This window comes from Anguilla anguilla, chromosome 4 (genome assembly GCF_013347855.1).
Source record: "Anguilla anguilla isolate fAngAng1 chromosome 4, fAngAng1.pri, whole genome shotgun sequence".
Lineage (NCBI taxonomy): Eukaryota > Metazoa > Chordata > Actinopteri > Anguilliformes > Anguillidae > Anguilla > Anguilla anguilla.
Window position 1 is genome coordinate 12,523,799 of NC_049204.1, and position 22,327 is coordinate 12,546,125.

Here is a 22,327-nt window from a genome sequence, read left to right on the forward strand (position 1 = left end):
AGAAGAGTTGTTGAGCATTTGCAGTCATTTGGCCAAGGATAATTCTCAGCTGACCTCATTTTCTCCTGTAGACCGCCTGGAAACTGCTAGCAAACAACTAGCTGCTAAGGACGTTGAAGCTGCAGACCAGAACCAGCTTGTCTTTGCCAGACTTCTTGAACAAAGTAAGTGTAGAAGCTTTAATTTGAGACAGCCACGCACATTTTATGCATAAAGGAATTATATGTACGGTATTACAATCAGAGTGGCGTGAGACTGTCGCAACACTTAATTTTTTTTCAGATATTAGACTGAGATGGGCCTATTCTATTTGGCATTTTTTTGAGGTTTGAGTCCTCTGACTCACTTGAAATGTGTTTTCAATTTCTGTGGGAAAGTTTGTTAAACATGTATTGTCCCCAGAGAAGACTGATGCAGGGCCTGAACTTTGGATAATTTGTGGTTTCTTTGCCTTAGCTAGCAGTGGTGCAAGTACATGCAGACGCTCCCTAGTGAACACAAAGTCTTGAAGGAATTTTGGGTGGAAAAATGATGATTGTCTTTGTTTAACATGTGGCCTGTATTTTGGTTGGGACAGTCCGTTGTTTAACTGCATATATACACGAGGAATACTTTATTTTGACTAAATAAAAAGAAGAAAGTATTAACTGTTACCTCATAAAACAGGATCAAAACTTTAGGTTGTGGCCAGTTTAGCCCATTTTCTGTGGGGGGTTATGGGAATGGTAGTTCTCCGCATCGCAGTTCCTTGTGGAATGGCAGGGGCCTCGTGGGGAGGATGCTCAGCCCTGCCCCCTCTCTGTACCCCGCTGAGCGCTGTTCTTGGCACTCAAACAGCGGTTATTATTCACAGCAGCGGCAAACGCGGGCTGCATTCTTCAGATTCCCCAGGTAATCCAGGCTGGTCTGTGAACTGGGCAAGAGCTTCCTCCCACTGCTCAGATGTATGACTTTCCTTATTCCATCCCAAAGACTAGCCAATGGCACTCGGCCCTGTTGGCTTGGGTGTCTCTGGGTTTTTATAGTCGGAGATGTGAGTTTTCTCGCCTTGTTGATTTTAAAAGAGATTTCCCCCATCCCCCCCCCCCCCCCCCCCCGCCCAAGGTAAAATATTTTGGAAACAACCAACTCAGCACAATGTTCATAATAATATACAGTGGCACTTCACAAGGGGATTGTTTTCAGTATTTCCAAGTGACTGCACATTACAAAGGAACACCAGTGAAAAAAACTGGGCCAACAGGCTGCCGTTGGAAAGGAGTCTTATCTCCCTCAAATAATCCCCAGTTACATAATGGAATTAGCCTTTGCATCAGCACTTTGCTGAACCTCAGAAGGCTGCAGTTGAACTGTAATATTCCAATATTTATTTGGAGTAGAACTGTCTCAGTCTTCAGAATTGATATCCATCTCTAGACAAAATGTAATGCAAAAAGCCAGCTCCTTTTGGGTAGACTAATTGTTTAATGCCAGATACCTGCACTGTACTCTTAGGAACTGCAGAATGAACCAACAAGTCAAACTCAATTGGAGTGTTTAATGTTTGCGGCTGCTAGGGCTATTTGCTGAGTATGCGCAGTATGATTTGGTTAAGATATACGGCTTTTTATTTGTTTTCTGTTTGGCCCGGAGGCACTCCAAAGCTCTGCTGAGCACAAAGAGGTGCTTGTTGGGTACGTAAGTGGATCGTAGGAAGTCTGCATTCTGCCCGAACTGCAGGAATTTGGGTTGCGCAATGGGTGCTGGCTTTGAGAGGGCACTGGAAGGGCAACTGCTTTATAGCTCTTCTGAGGATTAGAACATTTCAAGCAACAAAAAGCAAAAGCATTAGGGAAGGTTCATTGAGCCAAGCAAGAAGAAAGCAGGGTGAAACAGGGGTGACACAGTTGCATTCTTGCAGGAAATTGAGCTTTCCGTGGCATTGTATTCTGGGGCTGTAGAGTTGTTTTCTGGTGAAGTGGTTGGAATTTGATTAATCCAGAGGTGGAGTGGGCCTGAACCTGGGTCACAGGGCCATGGCTGGGCCAGGCTGGCCATCACTTGTCTTGTATGCTACATAGGCTTGCATAGTTCAAGCACCCTGCCTTTGTTCAGATTTCAGGGGCCAATGTCCTGAGAGCAGCAGGGAAAAAAAAGAATGCATCTCTGTGACACCTCCCACTTCCCCCCCACACCGCCCAGTTCTTTTCACGGTCATTTGTTTGACTTTTAAGGGAATTCCATGGAAGGGCATTTTTGTTTAATGGTATAATCCTCACGATATTGAAGGAATGTTAGAAGAGAAAGCCAAGTGTCCAGAAAAGGGAGCAACAAATCAGATGTTGCCGCTGCCGGCATTTAAAAGGAATAAACGGTGTAACGTGCCTGGCTGCCTCGCTAAGCTCCTCCCCCTCTCTCTTGGTCTCTCGCAGATGAGGAGCAGCAGCGGGATCGCGAAAGGCTGGAGCGCGAGGTGCTCCGGCTCAGGGCCTCCGGGGAGGAGCAGCGGCGGAGGCTGGAGACGCTGGAGCAGGCGCTGAGCTCGGCGCAGGCACGCGGCGGCCAGCTGGAGGAGGAGCTGCAGCGGAAGCGCGCCTACGTGGAGAAGGTGGAGCGGCTGCAGCGGGCCCTGGCCCAGCTGCAGGCCGCCTGCGAGAAGCGGGAGCAGCTGGAGCAGAAGCTCCGCACGCGGCTGGAGCAGGAGCTGAAGACCCTACGCGCTCAGCAGGTGAGGAGATGGTGGACCGCCACGCCTCTTACGCAGAAACATCACTCTTTCAATGGCCCCATTTTACACAAATACTATGTGTGCAGTATTTTGCATATTAATAACTGTTTCTTAACAAATGAGATCTCTAGAGCCTTTGCTTAGTCAGTGTTGTTGTGGTAACTGCTGTCTTTTCTCCCGTCTTTCAGAGACAGACTCTTAGCCAGGGGTCCCTCCCGTCCTCGGGGCTGAGCCCCTCCCCCTTGCAGCTGCAGCTGCGTGAGAGGGAGGAGTGCATCTTGGGCCTGGAGGCTGACATCACGAAGTGGGAACAGAAGTACCTGGAGGAGAGCACCATGCGCCAGTTCGCCATGGACGCAGCTGCCACGGCAGCGGCTCAGAGGTGAGCGCTCATGCCTGCCGGAAGCGGTCGCGACGCCAATTGACCAGCCTCTTAGCAGGGCGTTGCATCAACAGCAGTTAACTGTGCCGTGCAGGGATTTCATCCAAGCACAAACCGGCTTCTTGCAACTCTACTCCAGGCCTGATACTGACCTTCTTGCACATTCCTAAAGGGTTCAATTTTTCTTCTAGGGATACAACCATCATCAACCACTCCCCATGCCACTCTCCCAAAAACAGCTTCAACGAGGACCTACCGACAGCCAACCACAGGCACCATGAGATGGAGAATAGGTATGGCTATTCAGACCGTCCATTCATCGTTACTCCTCTCCCTAGCTCAAGCACTGAATGAAATCTTGATTATTAAACCAAGGAATGGATAGTCTCAGTTTAAAAACCTTTTTGGTATGATTATATTGCCCTTCATGGGTTCATGTCGTAGGTTCAACCAGTAGCATAAGAGTACGGCACTGAATTTAAATCAGATTCAACTTGATTAGACAGTTGCCTGAAGATGAATGTCATGCTCATGACTGAAAGATCATGGGGGGTTGGTATTTGATAGCTGTGCTCTCTGTCTGTGTCTTGCAGGATTCGGGCTCTCCACGCACAGCTCCTGGAGAAGGACGCGGTGATCAAGGTTCTGCAGCAGCGCTCGCGGAGGGACCAGGGCAAGGCTGAGCAGCAGGGCCTTCGCCCCGCCAAGTCCGTGCCCTCAATCAGCACCAGCGCCCCCAGCTGGCAGAGCTGCCCACTCCCAGCACTCCAGCGAGGGAAAGGTGAGTGGCCAGATGCCGCTCGGAAGTCCCAAAAGAATGTTGAGCCCTCATGACGCATGATTTGCTTAACAGCTGGTGACTGCATGGTGTCACCAGCCAGAACCTGCTACTGAGAGGATGACCTCTGCTGTCCTCAAATAGACTACGTCTTTTGAGATGGAATGAATTTTTGCCCCCCGCTTGCCTTCCGAAAGGCCAAAATAGAAAAAGGGGCCTACCCCGGAACAAAAGTGTGTACATAAGGAATGTGTGGGCCAGTAATTAACCAGCTTCCTCTTTTTCTCTCTGTGGCAGGGAAGAGCTTCTCGGATGACCAGACAGCTGCCGTGTCGTCCTCGCCCTCTGCCGTCCCCAAGCCCCTCAGCCGGGACTGCAGCACCCAGTCTGACGGGCCCCCCCAGGAGGATCGCATTACAGAGGAGCCCAACGCTGCACACTCCCCTGCCCCTGGTGTGTAATCCCACTTCACCTTGAAATGCAACTTTCAGTCTTCTGCTAGTGGATACACTGGGTCGTTCCACAATTAAGGCCACGTATCAACCTTTGTAATGGGGGGAAAACCCAACACACACAGAAAGCACCGATTTAACTCCGACTCAGACACTGGGAATCCCTGGTTTGAAGGGCCGTGGAGATTCCAGTCGGAGAATCTTCACAGGAAAGCATGTTGGTCATACTCCATCCTGCACCCTGCTACCTATTCCCAACACAAATATAACACCAATCTTGTAACAGAGATCACTTGTCCTGGCATTTGGTGGTTTCATATGATGTTTCTGCTATATTTTTCACCATGTGGGTTCTGATGATGAGGACCTCATCTACTGACATACACCTGTTTGGAGGCTGGGTTTAGCAGGCCAAATGTCAAGAGATGTGCTAGAGGGATCACGTGGATAAAACCTATGAATGTAAATTCAGAACAATGGAGCAGGCATGTACTCCGGTGGTTAAAATATAACCCGAAGCCTGCGTCATGCGCAGGAGGCGGCATGCTAATCCGTTCGAGCCAGAGCCCTTGCATACGAAACCTTGACCGTGCGTGTCACTACCAAGGTCCTTCTGTATGTGTGTTCCAAGCAAACACCACAGCCTGTTTGCTGATCTGCTCAAACCTATTTGCTCAAGTGCAGCAGCGGCACTTAGTAAGTGTGCCTCCGTGGATCGTCCCCTCCCCCTGGTCTCTTACATTTTCTGCTACGTGGCATCCTGGCCATGCATTTGGGCACGCGAGCAGTCACTTATTTTCCAGCAGTCTACATACGTGTTCCATTTGCCAAGATGGTATGAAGTTATCAGAGTGGTTGATCTAATGATCTAGTGGTTCTCCTGCATAGTTTTGACTGCCATTATTTCTCATAGGACCCTGAAATCACCTTTTCAGCATCGCCAAATGGGCCTGTCAGTGTTCCTAAAGAATGTGAATGTGTGCTGTGAACACCAAGCCTCAACCTAACATTTCTTATCTTTTCTCCCAATTCAGATCACTTGGAACAAACCCCTGTGCCTATGAAGAGCACAGAAAGCCTGGAGACGGAAATGGTGGAAATCCTTATTTAGAGCATACAGCGGGATTTTTCAGAATGCTGGCACACCTGAGAAGGGACTCCTGCTTCATGGACGGGGCTTCTTCCCCAGTGCTTTTATGGGATGGAAGATTCTGATGGCCATATTAATGTTGCTTGAAAGTTCAAAGTTTTGGAAGAAAGATGGACTCTCAAAGGATAGATCTGCAGTTTCACAAAAGTGGACTGTAGTGGAGGGTGTAGAGGAGAGCTGAGCTCTCTTTGAATGCTTCACTGCATTAAAATGGACCTTTGCTGATGTCATTATTTTACAAATCTGCCTGGTGCAAGCGAGGCTTTGAATCTTGAGGTACTTCAACAGTATTTCGCGTGGTTGCACAGGGCAAGTGAGAGACTGTATAACTGTACAGTGTATTCCTTTTCTTAATGATATATGTTATTTATAATTGCTGCTTCTTGTGTGAGTGTGCATGTGAAGAGTGTTGACTTTCCAGGACATGGTTGTGGCCTTCAATATGAATAGAAGATTCTCCAATGTCTCATGTCTGCAGTTGCCCAAATGTCTGATGCGCTTGTTTTTCCCTTATAAAATCAAACAAGCTACAGTGGCCTGTTCAGGAATATTGTGTTTGTATACACAATAAGGTTGATTGTACATTGTTGATTGTAAGGCTGGTTGTACATTCTCACATGGCACGAGAACCAACCCTTGTTGTGACGAGCTGCATGGTCTTCTGGTTTTTGCTGTTATTCACCATCAACTTATCAGTTAAATTAGTTTATTACACGGTTAATTCACCTCGCCTGTTTTTTCTGTTGCTGATTTTCCTGGTCAGAACAAAAAAACTGGTAGACCCTGTGGCTTTTCACCACCTTGGTTATTCCTTGAATTAAAGGATTCTGTCAGAATTATCATTGTTCTCTTTAAATAGAAAAATGCCATTTTTGCTCAAAGGAAGACTTTCTTTTGTGGGGGTTCCCCTGGGTTCTGTACCATGGCCCGTAGCCTATGGCCATGGCCCCTTGAATGTTCCCCTCTGCAATGACAGTTTCACACAGTACTGTGTGAATGGTGATGAACGTGTTGGCCAACCTAAATTTATACAGCAGATGGTGGTCCAGTATTAGTGCCAGTGGGGGCCTGCTGGAAGCTATACGTGGGAACGGGAGGCCTGCTTGTTAGGGTTAAGCTAAGAGTGCTGCCTCCTCTGTTTGTTTTTAAGAGACACTTAGGAATTTGCTCTCAGAAGCCTGGTTGGTCTTCATGGGATGTGATTTTTCTAATGCCTTGGGAGAAGCCAGCTATCGTGTTGGGCCTCAGGAGGCAACCACCCGGGGTGCCCTCTCCTCCCTCACTAGCTGGAGCTAATCTTCCTACATTCCTCCTCCTGTGGAATGTCTCTGGATGTTGAAAATGGCTATCTGTAGTATGACCCTCCCCTTTAAAATGGCAAGCATTCTGAGTACTGTTCAATTTGTGTCTATTTATTTCTTCTAAGCCCTGGTAGCAGGTTCTGTCCATGGGCTTCTAAATTAAAGAGGAGTTATATACAGTAACATGGAAACACCATTCCTTTTTTGGATTCAGAACAACATTCTGTTTGCGGACCCTGACCCATCTTTATTAAAATTAACCTATTTTTACACCACATAAAACAACCTGTTTTGTGTGGTCAGAAAGTCAGTGCAATGTTTCCTTTACCCCAAAGTAGAATTTTTCTTTAAAAAATTATTGGAAACCTTTTCAATGAATGACTTTGGTCTCTGCCTTCGTGAATCTATAACTGGTGTGTTGTTTGTGAGGGAATTTGGTATACATTGAGTGTCTGCTCTGAACTGGAAGTGTGGGATGATTGTACAATTTTATCAGGCCCTCACTTTTCAAATGCTACTTATTTTTCTATGTTCTCACACTGTGCACTTGCTGGTCAGTGCATTGTGATGAAAATCCATTTACTTCCTTTTTCGTAATTAGGACCTTGTTTACAGGAAGAGCTGTTTTGATCTGAGATGACTTAATATATTTTGAATGTTTCTCTTAGCATATTTAGTGTCATGAACATAATGCCAAAGATTTGCATTACAATTAAGTTATAACTTGAGTGTTAAAAAACCAGCCAGGCTATGTGTAAATGCCCTGTTCAAGCTGGTTGACCCATACTTGGACGTTTGCTGTGAACTTCTGAAATGGGGGAATTTTGTATTGAAATGCCAGTTACATTTCATTAATAGAATAAAACAATAATATATCTATACAATGAGTCTTGCTTCTTTTCAAGATCAAATTTGTTCAGTGTAATTTGACTGCCTTTGTCTTCAACATTGCGCAGAATACTGGTTTGCGTAATTCCATTTTCGATGTAAAATCCATTAATGGCATCAAGACATGGAGCAAGGATGGCAGCTTTGTTGTACAAAGAAGATATTTAAAGACCCTGTGCAGTCAAAATCATGATTTTAAAATGCTTATATTATGACCAAAGACTATAAGGTAACTTACACATTGATGTTAAAAGTATTTCATACATGTATGTAATGAATTAGATATTTTTTCCGAAAAACTATACAATGCTCGCCATTGCCGCCTGGAGGAGTATTTGGTATCGGTGGTTTTGAGACCAAATTCGTGACGTTACAAAATTTTCTAATTTGCATCGACCAATGCGCGGTTGACAAAACAGTATGAATATTTATGTAGTGTGCGCTCCCAAGTTCAAAGCCATGATCAAATTCTCAAATACAAATTACGCGGGTCTGCTGCTAACATTAATTATCCAGTTCAACAATGCCTTATTGTGTGATTAAAGATTGCAGAGATAGGAATGCATCTTTTCACGCCTTGCCAAAAGATCAAAGTCTCCGATATGTCTGGAGCGATATAGAAAAACAAAACGGTGCACAGAAGTATCAAAGGTGACAAGATTGTGCAGTACACATTTTACCCCTGATTCATTCTACAATTATGAACAGAAGAGGATGGGTTTTGACAAGATTGTGCAGTACACATTTTACCCCTGATTCATTCTACAATTATGAACAGAAGAGGATGGGTTTTGCCAAGACAACGTTTCTAAAGCCAGATGCTGTGCCAACTATCAATCAAGGTCAAGATAAGGTCTGTTTGTCTTTTTACGTTAGGTGTTTTACGCATGCTACCTAGCTCAATGTGCATGACACGCAACGTAGCTAACTAACCCAATCAGGGGATCCTAGATAGCTTTGATGCTATCGACAATCTAATTAAGCATTTTCTTAATACGATATTACAAATCATAATGTTAGCCATCCTAACCTCACTTTACTTCGCTGTCGATAATGTTTATCCCGAACGGACGCTTACCGGTTGAACGAACCGGTTCCGGGAAGCATCCGTTCGGGCTAGATTAAGTTCTGCTCAGATCAAGCCTACAAACTATAACGTTAGCGTTAACCTCATCTCCCCAATTTACTTGCTGTCTGACTATTTACTTGCGGTCTGGCTATCGATAATTTTGCTAATGTACAAATGAGCTGTACTTATCTTGTGTAAATATAGCTAACATTAGCTGGCGAGCGTAACGTTACTTTATTCTCCTGTTATAACGTTACTGCCGCAAAAAAAACCAATCGATAATGTTATGTGCTAACGTAGGTTATCCTATAACGTTAGGGTCCTATATTGTAGGCTGTAAGCGATGGGCTCATACATATACGGCTCAATATTTCTAATTCTGTTATTGCTGTTCTCGTTATCCGTTATTACGGTCGTATGGTAACTCGCTGACCTTACGTGGGAGTGAGCGGCCCAGGCTGTCAATCAAAAGTGAATGCATAAATAATTAGGACAGAACTGACACGCCCAGCCAGTGTTGAGTCTGCTATATTAATAAATTCAGGTTTTACATCAAAGCAGGTTTTTTATCTTTTCAAAGTCTAATAAGTAGAAAAAATACATATATATATTGTAATTTAGTAACTAAAGGAACCATTAAAATGTAAGAAGAGGGAGGCTGCACAGGGACTTTAAGCTATATCCCTGTCCCCACTGATATAGAAACAAGCGCGAATCTGCAATAGCTGCGACTGCACACGCACATGCATCCATGTGTGCACACCCTCACACAAACATGTGCCCTCTTCTTTGGCTCATGATCAACCTTTCCACAAAATCTTGTGCAAATCTGTGAATCCATTCAGGAGTTATGCGCCTTTTTGGCCACCCCCCCTCTTGGTCAATCGGCCTGAAAGTTACTCTGTGGTCATGACCAACCTCCATGCCCAATTTCAGCCTCCTGGGGCGAAAACTGTGGCCGCTATGGGGTGGGACACTTTTGTGGATCAACCAACCAACCATCCGACCGACAGACAGAGCTATAGAGCTACGGTCGCAGCTAAAAAAAAAAGTGCCATCTTACAGGCCTGCACAAGCTCTACTTATCAGTCTGTCCGCATGTATGGATGGTATGTCATTGTTAAATGCAGAAGAGTACTGCTTGTACAAAAACAACTCCACCTCCTGGTTTAAAGCAACCGTGTACACACAACCTACAGGGGACCTTGGGTATCTGTTCCAGAGTGAGCTAAACATCCAAATCAATTACAACATTTCTTTGGACCTGACAAACCTATTCTGTTGGCATGTTCAGCCAACTGGATGTGCGTGAAATTACATCCTAAAATACATATTTGCCATAGGCTTAGGAAATGGGCACAGACTATCTTTAGGCTTTGTTAATGTTCTTTATATCCCACCAAACTCTATTCCTGGATTTAGGTTTCCATATTGCTTCGGGTTTTCTTATTGTGTTGTTTTTTTTTTCCCTAAATGGAGACTTTTTCTAACCAGCCACTGAAGGTCAAAACAGAGGATACATGCATATCATGGTATACTATGGCTTTTCAGTAATACCCCTGGGTGTACTTTAGTATGCTTTAACAAAGCTTCAGGTCTTTGCAGCTCAAATTCTTTGCAGAAACTTAATCGGTCCAGCACTGTGTTGTTGGACGAAGGTGTCTACATTGTTTGTCCCATCTGTATGTGAATGGGTATATTCACACAGAGGAAATGGTTTCTCAACTTAGCCTCAAGGCAGCAGGTGGCATAACAAAGTAGAAACATAAGCATGTTTCTTCCATTCACTGAATAATCTATACTGTCATCTCTTTCTTAAACCATGGAATGTGATCTTTTCACATCTGAAGGGAATGGATTGCAAAATTTTAACTTCATTATGGCATTTAGAAAGCAATCAACATTTCTGGTCTGGCAGTGTACACATACACATAGACACGCTGACGAGCAAACAGTTCCTTGGCTATACTGCTATGAGGAATTTGGTTCAGGTTACTTCCTGTTTTAATTCTCCGTACTTTTGAGAGCCGAATTGTCATGCTTATCATTTTCAAGAGGGCAGTGTACAAATATAAATTGCAAAAATGTCTGGGCCCAAGAATAAAAATGTAAATATACCCAAATGTGACACATGTCAACATGTCAACTTTCATAGCGGTATTCCAAGAAGTTATTTATGCCGTATGTCTGTTTATATTTTTGTCTGAAGAAAGTGGAGCCAGAGCCTATGGACCCCTCTAAGGATTCAGACACCTTGACAGAGTGCCTCCCTGTGTGATACAATCTCTGACGGTATGTGTCGTTCTTTCCTGGCAGGAGGGGAAGAGAACTCTGGTGTGGCCAGGCCTTTATTGACTTTACCTTTCCGCCGGAATTCCAAACACGTAGCGACTGTGTGGCCTTCTGCGCACAGATGGGATTCTGAACGCAGTTGACGTGAAGCCGCCAGGGTGCCAGGGTCAGGCTGCGCTCCTTGCCCAGGCGTGAACCCAAGTGGGCTGCACTGGGGGGGGGGGGGGGGGGGGGGGGGGGGGAGGGGTGGCAGGTATGACAGCAATGCATCCCCGTCACGCCCAAACTAGCCTCTCGCGGTCAGCTCCATACCAGTGCAGAGCCTGCATTGTCTGTGCTGACAATGATGGCCTTGGTTCGCAATAACAGGAGCCTACAACATCACAATTAACTGCAGAACATAGCGAGCTTTAATTTGACGGAGACTCATGCTTAAGCCTCTGCTACTAGGGGTTAATGCATTGCTGCTGAAGAATGGAGAATGGCAGCTCAACCGTGCCATGCTATAATATTAATGAGAAGTTCTTTGCTGGATTTTTAAAAAATGCATGCCGGGGTTGAGTGGGGTTGGGGCATATCTTGCCTGAGTTGATAGCATTGGGGGAAAAAAGGGGTCCCTCCCAAAAGCTTTGTCCTTGCAAATATTTATATTAAATATATGTTGAACCTGACCATGCAACAGCTCTCTTCTTGATCACTTAATATATGGATTGGATTTTTAGTGGAGCCTGGACATCTGAATTGGAGGTCCAGTGTGGAAAATGTTTACACCCTTCAACGAAAAACAAATCCAGGATGTACCTTAAAGAGCCTGCAGGCACAAATATATTTTACCCCAGAATTGAGTATGGTACATGTGACATTTCACCATTAACTCCCCTATGAGTTGCGAGAACTCCTGTGCTCCAGTCCACTGCTTCATCAAAGATAGATGTCAGATGCAAGCATTCCCCCTAGTACTTAAGTCACTTTGAGATGGTTATCAGGCTAAAAACCTTAGAGAGGATTCACTTGCACAATGATTCATGATGCTATTGGAACAATTTATCACAGAATATTTGTGCAGTATTTTCTAACCCTTATAACAAGTACAACCACCGAGGAATATATATCTTTATCCTTATAAGGCAACAAATTCCACTAGAAATGAGACCCTATATATATGTATGTCTGTATGTGTGCACAAATATAAATTGGTATGCATACATATCTCCCATAAGGTCAGCTTAAGCCGAACTTTAGAATGTGATACAGTTTCTGCTTTGCACTTGTCGAGAATATTAAAAATAAAAATGGTTTGAATTCTTGCTGGGTTTCCTCACAAATGGGTCCCTCTTTATTCCCATGAGTTGGCTGTTACATTCAGATGCATTCTTAATCTTAAAATAAACATTTCACAAATATTTTTAGTGAGGCACCATACCAAATGCAAGCTACGCGATGACAGTGTTCATTTTTGAATGTAAAATGAGTATTAAATCTGCTCATTTTAATGTACTGAAAACCAATCTGTGTGGTGCCACAGTTTTTTTTCCACATTTCATCCTGCCTTCTTTGACAGTTCCCAGTACGTGTTTATGGTACATACGCTTCTGTGCTAGGCTCACAGGCACAAGTCTAATCACCTTGGTTATAGCAACCAACACAGTTAAAAAGGAATGGCATGTTGTTTGCCTGAAATCAGAGCTTGCAGCCTAAATTAAATTTGACCCAAGCGAAGAGAAGTATTCCGACCGGGCAGGATAATGCAGCATCGCACAGCTGCGAAAGACAGAGAGCTGAGGCCCGTGCGACAATGGAGTCATTTTAGGAATTTGCCCTCTTCGTGTGCCATTCCAATCCGAAAGACGAAAGAACAGAAAACGGAACGCTTTAATGGTCCAGCGACGCTAAAGGGGTGCTAGCCCACTGCATTCCTAATAATGCTCCTGGAGCCTCTTCTTTGTAAATATCTGACTTCATGCTTAAATAATATTTCCCTCTGAATTTCTTTGTGGGGTTCATAACTTAAGAGTTAATTTATTGCATCTTCCTTAAGACCTGACAGAAAAAGGATTTTATTTTAAAAGTGTAGTGAATTTGTTGCCATGAAAATATTTTCAAATATTTATTTTATCTTTATTGAATGTACCTTGTAGTGTAGGTTTCAGAGTTGTAGAATATATGGTTCTTCAGACCAGAGACTCATGTCCCCTACAGGAGACTGAAATTAATTGCCAGGTCTGAGGAGGATATGATGTTTGGATGCTACTGTAGGTATGTCTATGCTTCACTGATAGACTTCAAAGTATGAATGTGGGTTTTGATGTGTAGGTCTCAATGTAAATATGTTTCCGCTAGCTCTTCTCTTGGGACGACACAGTAGGTGTGAGATAGCATGCTATAAATACCATGCTGTTCCCTGCAAGCTTGTTTACTTGTGGTGGATTGATGTGACTTTTCTCAAACTGGGCACGAAAGCCAAGAGAGATGCCAGAACAGGAATTCCTCACCTTGTTACCATTGTGTGGGACAAGGTCAAGCAAGCGTACACCCAGACTGTGCAGCCCATTTAGAGACGTATCCACATCAGGGTACCCCAATGAAATACTGACAAGCACACAAGTGCATTTAAGGTGTTGACAAGCCATGTTAGCCAGCAGATTTCACTGGCTAAGATGCAAGATGCTGCTGAGAGATGAGAAGCATTTTGAGAAAAATTCCTAGAACATTAAAAAACTGGTAGTTTTCTGATGAAACATTAACATCTCTTCTTGTTTCATTACCTCTTTGATCTCCACTGAACTACACTTACCAGATGTCATAGCAGTGACAAAAACCTATGAGAAATATGGAAAAAAAAAAAACACGCACTTTATAATTATGCTTGTTTTAAGCACAAAAAAATCAGTGGTGATAAGTAACGAAGTACATGTAGGCCTACTTCGTTACTGTACTTAAGTAGGATACTGCACTTTTGCTGGCAGGCAAAGACATCTGGGTGAAAAGTCAGTGGAAAGAGATGGGAGACAAAGTGCTCACATCTGCATGTGTTGCACCCCCCCCTCCATTTCCACCCCATCCACCCCCCCCCCCCCCCACCCCCCCCCCCCCCCACACACACACACACACACACAGCAGGAGATCTATGCCATGGTACATACACATAAGGCCATGCTTGCTCAATACTGAGTGGTTTGGGCTATGTGGACATTCAAACATGCATTTGAAGGACCCCTGGAGAATCTAATTTGACCACTGCCACAGTGCTACGTATGGGAAGCTGTCTGCTTGGTTCTGGGTGAAGTCATTCTGCACACCATACAACCATAGCCAGGTGTAATTAGCAGTTACATAATATGAGCAGAATTGAATGCATATCAATTGTGAAATCAAAAGTGGAATTATATTCAAACAAGTGAAACTTTGTTTTAGGAAAGGCAATGGCCTCGGGGGGTTTGAGAACACTTACTGGTTTGCACCACTGAACGTTATGTAACAATCCAAGAAAAACATACAAAGGAAAACCAAAGCATAATGAACATTTTTATGCAGCTTTTTTTTTATAGACATTTGTATATTTTCTCTGAAGTCACTTCAGTGAGTGTGTACATTTGAACAGTGGGCACAATGGTCTTGTATGTTCAATCAACTGTAGCTGGCAGCCACAGAGCAGCCATACCGCTGGTGATAGATGGGTCTCTCAGTGTTGGCCTTTGGCCTCATTTTTGTTTCAAACTCTCCGCAAGAAATGTTTAGGAAAATAATCCAGCAGAGTGTTTTCTCTGGTTTCCATGGAGATTCTAAAACTTCCTGCCTGGAGCAGTCGTGGAATGCAGTTTTCCCCTCTGTTTCCATATAAATCAGGCCACTGGCTTCTAATTTTAGGTCCTGCCTTGCAGAGGATTGCGTTGATCTCAGATGGGCTTTCCTCCCACTTCTCACCTTTGGCCAGATTCCTTTCACCTTCAGAGTCTGCTAACAGGAATTACAGACACACAGCTATCATAACCCCCGGCACCTTTGATTCTATTGCTATTTTCACATGACTGAAAAATGTATTGAGCCAGAAAACAAACTCAGCAAGTCAGAACCATTCTCCATTGTGGTGGCCACAACAGGGCTACATAAATAGGAATTTCCATAGAGTCAACACAATCCCCTTGCGCATCCAGACAGAGACACCCACACTGAGGTGACTCTGGGGAAGCTGAGGGAGTCGGCACAGGAAGTGGGCTCATGTCTGGAGAAATGTATTGTTGTGGTGTATGAGCCGGCTATGGGAGCTCTGCATGTGCCGTGTGTAGCGTAGCAGGGGTGTGCTGCTCACGATAGCTTACGACAGATCACGAGTCACTGTGTTTTGCGCTGGTGGAGCACAGCCCACGGAGCAGCAGGTTTAACATCAGGTGTAGATAAAGGCGCTGAACCTTCCCCCACTGAACTCCTGTCATGTGATGTCACAGTGCCACATGTGAAAAGAGCTACAAACATGAAACCATTATCAAGGATTTTCACCGTCATTTTATTTAACTCAAGACTAAAACTAATGGCTACACTGCATTGACATTTCTATGGATAGGATGTCCAGGATCGGATGTACCCTCAGAGGGTACGTTGATTGCCATGAGAATGCATTGGGAACGACAGACTATGTGCTGGGCAGTGCACAGTTTCGAGCTGAGGCTGTTGATTGCTGGGATTCGTGTTTTTTAATGTGGTCATTTGCTCCTTGTCATGATGTAGGTCATGGAAAGCAGGGATAAGTCCCAGTTCTTTATCCTACCAGCAGCCATCCTTACAGCTACCGGACTAAAGTGCTCTTTTGTTTCTGTTCTGCTCTGTGTTTTCTGTACAGCACTTTTCCAGAAGTGTCTCTTGACAGCATTTTGTAGTCTTGGTTACAGTTGTTCCCCATTGGCTTAGGATTTTTTGGTTTTCCTGTTCTGCTTGTCAGCTCTTTGTGGTGATGTCTCTGTTCCAGCCCAGAATTAAAACACCTGATTCAACACAGTCTTCTATCAAAACCTTGATTTGTTGAATAACGGGTTTTAGTACTGGGACAGGAGAGAAGTCTGAACCAACTGGCCCTTCTTGGATAACCCCTGCTCTAAAGCATGATGAATTCCCAGGTGCAAGCTTGTCACTGCCCATCAAACATTCATGTCTCATCAGTCTTGTTCACTGTTCTTCAGGTATGTGACTCCAGATGAATTGAATGCAAATTCAACTAGCTTCCAGACATGACCCAGGTGTTGCAGTGAATAATCTTGTCTCCCCTTCCTGACGAGAGAATACGAGCATTAAGCTCAGGGAAGATTCACCCCTGAAATAGTTGTGTATTTTGCAACCATACATAATTGTCTGGGTTTGCCCTCTGAGGGCAAATGCTTTTTATATGATTCACTGGTTATTCATTTTTTGTTGTTGATGTGTCACTTGGCAAGAGACCTGAAAATTGTAAACTTATGTTTAAGGAAATAAACACTGAATTGTGAAATGTTTTGATTTCCTTATGCTTGAAACAGGACATATTTTACAATATCAATAGATAACATGACCATTTAAGATTACTTATATTCAAAATCTGAAAAGGAAGGCTGATTTCTTAAAGTGTATGCGCTATTCCATAAAAATATATGGAATAGCATGATCTTGAGGATATTGGCAGTAAAATTATTAATACATAATATATACTATTCTATACATAGTTAATTGTCAAATTTTACCTAGGCTATCTCTAGGAGCACTAATATTCATAATAGATTTAAACAAAATGTTGTAATTGTTCCAAAAGCTCTGTATGTTCATGTAATTGCATCATCCATCCATCATACATCAATACCTACATTTCTTTGGACTGTGGGAGGAAACCGGAGTACCCAGAGGAAACCCACGTGGACACAGGGAGAACATGCAAACTCCACACAGAAAGGTCCTCAGTCGAGATTTAAACCTTCTTGCTGTGAAGCAACAATGCTACCCACTGCACCACGTGCTGCCCTAATTGTATCAATTTTTTGTTTTCTAGGTTATGATAAGGTTTCAGTCCTTCAATTTCTTATATCCACTAGCCAGAATTACATTCTGTCATTATATATATCCACCTACAGAAGAAATAGATCCTTCCGGAAGTATGCAACAGCATGGGCCAGCATTGCTGATGTGCTGTATGACATTTGGAGTCTGTTTAGCACATTCATTTTGCAGGCTCTCAATTCAGACAACATTCCAAGGGAACGGAAGGCCGACTATCCCATCTGTGGAATTTGTGTTTTCACCTCAGTCCACATAAACCTGACAGAGACGCTTTTGTATACCATTGAATTCTCTGATATCCAGATGGAACGATTTCCTAACTGTGATAGACAAGAGCCAGTACGGAAGTGAGGAGGGGCTGGTATGCATCCAAGAGGCCGTTCCCATCCTACAGTTTCAACGAAAAGAGCGGTTTTTTATTTATCATCTCGGAACACTTTGTGAAAAGCTTTCAACCTTCTTTTTTTCTTTCTTTCAACGGGTTGGCATGCCTTAACCTCAAGTATCTTTGAGAATTGTTAGCATTTGGGAGGATGAAGCACTCAAGAGTTCACGGGTCAAATTCCTGTTATGGCATGCCATCCTGGGAATGTTCATTTCTGTGCTTTTGAAGATGGCGTTTTGAATCCGTACCTCTTCTACGACCTCAGTTATTGTGTTCAGTATATTATGAGCTCATTTCATGAAAACCGAACAATATTCGTTACTTTGGGAAAGTTATCAAATATTTCTTACCCGTGTAGTGGTGGCTTTGTTACCTGGCTGTTTATCCTGTCAATGAGTTGTCGGTATTCATAATCTGGCATGAATCTGGAATTCACATGAAATTAAATGAAATAAAAGAAATTAATCCGGTGAAGTTGAAGATTGAATTCTTTCCTGATGTCTAAGGAGAAATATTTAGGTCTCTGCCATACTGACCGTCAAACCCTGGCTTAGACAGGAAAATAGCAGTATGTTTGTCCTGTAGGCATTGTGTGCTCCACGACAGAAGCTTTCATTTTATTTATTGGAACCCTTTTGCAGTGCCATATGTGATTATAGATCTGATAGATCATACATGAAGAATATTTTGAATGCATCCCTGCATACATGTACTGTAAGGTCACATAACTTTCTTTGTCACAGTCTATGTCACTGAAAAGATTTGAATCATTATGATGTAGTGCCATCATCCCAACAAAGAAAAATCAAGACAGAAGACACCATTTTTTAGTTGATTAAAACTCCTTGAACGCATGTACTGATGCAATTATACTGACAGAGGCAAGGAGATGTGTGCGTTGTGACTTTCCCAGGATGCAGACCAACGATTTTGACCTTGGGCTCAGTTTCTTGCTTGATTCATTGACGGATGGAATAACCTCAGCAAAAGGGCATTGCTCAAGAGATTTAAGAATTCCATAGGGTAAATTGATGGATGTAGCTTTTTCATGAGGAATTCATTTTAAGATAACCAAAACATATGCTCTGACAGTAGAAGTAAACCTGGGAGTTGTTTTGCAAGCGTGTCTTTTTGACATGAATGCATGAATTACAGCAGTGTTTGTAGTATGGTTTACCAACTCCAGCAATTTAACTGAGCTCCACTGAAACATGTATTTTACATCCATCATTAATTGTGTAATGGAACATTCCTCTGTTACTCAACACTTATCATTTATCTCATTAAAAATCAATTGAAATGACTACCAAAATGAACCAAACAGTTCAGTGATTTCCTCTTCTGGTGTGCTCTGCAGTAAGCCAATGTTCAATAAATGTCCCTCAGTACTGTAAATCAACAATATTAATATTCTGTGCTCAAATGGATTCATGATGTTCTAACCTTGCCTGCTGGAAGAGCAATAGGTGTGTTGTTTTCTCAGTGTTATGATAAAATGCTCAGGGGATGCTGGGTGGCTTATTCTGTTAAAGCACTGCTCTAGAGCAGGGATCGGCTCCACAATCTCATATGGAATCCAGAAAGTGCCAATGTGGACCTTTTCCCACCCAATTACATCATGTGATCATCTTTAAATATCCACCAGTGAAAATAAAATGTTTATTAAAACCTCAAAGATTCTAAGGTTAATCCTGTCAGTATTTCACCAGCCATTGCTACAGGTCCAAAAAAGAGATTCTCGACTTTAATATATTACTATTTTTGCATACCTAATTTTTTGCTTAAGAAAACAATAGATCATTACTTTGCATTTTATGTTAAATAAAGTAAATGTCATGTAAGAACAACAGCCTACAACATAGTGATCATGTTTTCATAATGTCTCTGTAACAATGTAAGGTGGCAATTTTGTTGCAATGTTCAGAAACAGTGGCCATGTTCTGTGTGCGTTGGGAAGTCTCTATTGTTGTTCTATCCAGTAGGTTTGCCTGGGCATTCTGCCAGAACATTGTTCTTGGAGAAATCACCATGTCAGTTTTACTCCTGACGGTGAGGGATGTTGGCTATGCCTCAGTATTTGGCCCAAGTTATATTCTCATGGTTCCTCGAACAAAACTCTTAAACATCTAATTTACTACTTTCCATTACTATTTTGAAAGTCTATTGAAATATATTACTGTGGTCAGGTGCCAGAGTGAATGAAACCCTAAAGGAGTTCCAGGTAGATTTGCCAACATGCTGCAGAACGATGCATTATCGAAAGGACTTAATGATGTAAAGTTATGATTTGAACCAATTCCAACTTTCATGCTATTTCCATGGAAACACTAATATTTTCATCCTGGAGCCCTCTCTGCAACCACAGGGATGCCAGGCATCCATTGTTTTTGGCAAGAAGCCTGCTTTAGAGCAAAAGACTGTGCCATGGTCGAGTATTCTGGGAAAACCTGAGAGCAGTGTGAACACAGGCAGAGATTTAATAGTTTCAATGATGCGTTCTTATTTTAATTTAGCAAGGTTTGTAAAAAAAAACTTCAAGCAGGGAACAGAGAGACTTTTATGAGTGTAACCTACAGAAATAACACAGTCCCCTGGAAAATAGCTCAGGTCTATGAGATCACACTGAGCCAAGACAGGCATCCAGAGTAGCTGGATGACATAATGGTCCATGTTCCAGGCCCTTTGCAAATGTGGCAGTAATATGATGCTCATCTGGACCTCAGCAATGCTGAAGTGCTTGGGACTGTAAGTCCCCTTCAAGCTTTTCCATTCTAAACCTGTCACTCCTTCCTGGGGCCTCTCTCCAGTAGTGACATCATTTCTCTTTCCTTAACCATGTCCACAACACATTGCTTTTTAACCCCTTTTACATAATCACTCTATATTATAACTCTGAGGGAGGCCACAGGGGCACCTGTTAACATTTTGATTAATGGTCCACCTTTCAGCCACATGTCAAATTTGACTTGTTAAAAGTAGCAATTGCCACAACTAGGGGGGAAACTATGGCAATTGCTACTCTGCAACAGCTACCATTCTGAAATGGCAATTTCCTTCTAACTTTGGGAGAAACAAGTGAGGGTTTTTCTCCCGACATGAACCAGTTCACTCATTATTGTCCAGTGAAAATTTTTGTAAAAATTGAGTTGTTGCACTAACAATGCACTGTATGGGGTTCTGTAAGCAGGTTTTCAGAAGATAAATCTGTTATTTCAGTACTTTTTATTGCTTATAAAACACAGGAAACCTTACAAATGATAGTCTCAGACCTTTGCTAGTATTTTTCCTTTGGTCGAAAGTCATCAGTCTTAGTCAAACCTCAGCTAAAGCAAAAGATGGAATGCAGGCTCTAAAAAACGGACCAATTCAGGGCTCTCAATCTCTGTTTTTGAGGAATTTCTTGTCCAAATATTAGGCTAGTCCTGTGGAATGACATTTGAACTGCAGCCAGTAGCGAAACCTGAGGCATTTATTTTGCTGATCCGCTGCTAATTTTCAGTGGCAGTCACAGCGAGTTCTCTGGCTGCTGAGGGGACCCTCAGCTTCCTGCATTGCTTTCCCACCCTATCACCAAATTTTCTTTCCCTTGGCCCCCTGGACAGAAATGACAACATTTCTGGAATGTACCAGAATGTTCTGCATGCTGCAGTAATTAGACACTCAATTGAAAATGTTGACTCACTTGCGAAGACATTGGGCTCAATGGACGATTTAAGAACACCAAAATCTCCAAAAAGTGATCTGAAGCAATGTAAGGGTATTTTGTTAAAATGTGCTTGTAGTAGCAAGAGAATATTGTAACCTTGTTTTAGCTTTTTACAAAATGATTTTTAGATTTTGAGAATTAGAAAACACAGCTGAAAGCAATTAATATGCCTTTATGCCAACAACTACAACCATTAAAGGAGAACGCCTATTAATCAAATGTCATGAACCTAGACCCACAAGATGTATTATATAGTTCATGACTAAAATCAATTCTAATTTGTGACAGTGACTTGCATTTTAAAAACAATATCTGTGTTTCATTTTTATGGATGTCACTTCCTACATTAAAGCATTATTATCTTATGAAGTGTTAAAATGACCAGAAAACGGTCGGCAAACTATTTTTGGTCAGAACATTTCTTATGGTGTATGCCAGTGGTGTATTGGCTCCTCGTTTTACAGAACGGTTCTTCCCTGTCTTCATCACACCCACCTGAATTACCAGTTTTTTGTTGCTGCTTCTGTTGCTGATTTTCGATTAAATTGTTCCACAACATATCGCATTTGAATCTCTATCCTTATATGCAAACACAGTTAAACACAGGCAGAACTGAACATACTTTAATGTAGTAGTTCGCGCTGGTTAACCATGTGACTTTGTGGAAGTGAATTATCGCCACCTAGTGCCTTTCACCACTCCATCGTAAGCGAACTTATTTTCTGTAGTGAACAATAAAGGGGGGTTAACTTTTCTCATTTATTTTGATCTTTTATTTATTTATTTCTACCATAAAATATATTAGTGAGAACTATAAGTGAGTTCAGTTATGAATTACAATATCTGAATTTCACTACATTTAGATGGCCTATTTGATTAGATTTTTCCTAAATACATTGACAATTTAAAATTCATTATATGAAATCAAACATTTTTTGTCAAAGTCGTGTGAACAGATTTTCTGAATTGACACATCTGTCTGTGGACGTTGGGGTCGAGTTGCGTACAGACTTCTCTACAGCCTTCTACTGAAATATGCTACTTGCTATTAATAACCATGCTCACCCAATCAACCTAGCCATCGTGCTCGCATCTTTAAAAAAATCCAGTTGTGTAAAGAAACTAACACGCAATATAGGCCTACTGCATTTCCTACCTGAGTGCTGCCTCAGGGAACAATGAATTATGTTAATTGGAAA

General features: G+C 42.6%; 1 protein-coding gene across 2 annotated transcripts in view; it reads left to right on the forward strand.

Moving 5' to 3' along the window:
• amotl2a (angiomotin like 2a) overlaps positions 1 to 7,654 on the forward strand; it is a 31,385-nt gene extending 23,731 nt beyond the window's left edge. For both annotated transcript variants that reach the window (XM_035414551.1, XM_035414550.1), the window contains exons 5-11: positions 72 to 164; positions 2,412 to 2,707; positions 2,896 to 3,089; positions 3,281 to 3,382; positions 3,683 to 3,870; positions 4,165 to 4,320; positions 5,354 to 7,654. In XM_035414551.1, coding sequence (XP_035270442.1) covers positions 72 to 164; positions 2,412 to 2,707; positions 2,896 to 3,089; positions 3,281 to 3,382; positions 3,683 to 3,870; positions 4,165 to 4,320; positions 5,354 to 5,430 — 1,106 coding nt within the window. In that variant the 3' untranslated portion in view covers positions 5,431 to 7,654. The remainder of the gene's footprint in view (positions 1 to 71; positions 165 to 2,411; positions 2,708 to 2,895; positions 3,090 to 3,280; positions 3,383 to 3,682; positions 3,871 to 4,164; positions 4,321 to 5,353) is intronic.
• Positions 7,655 to 22,327: the final 14,673 nt, after the last annotated feature.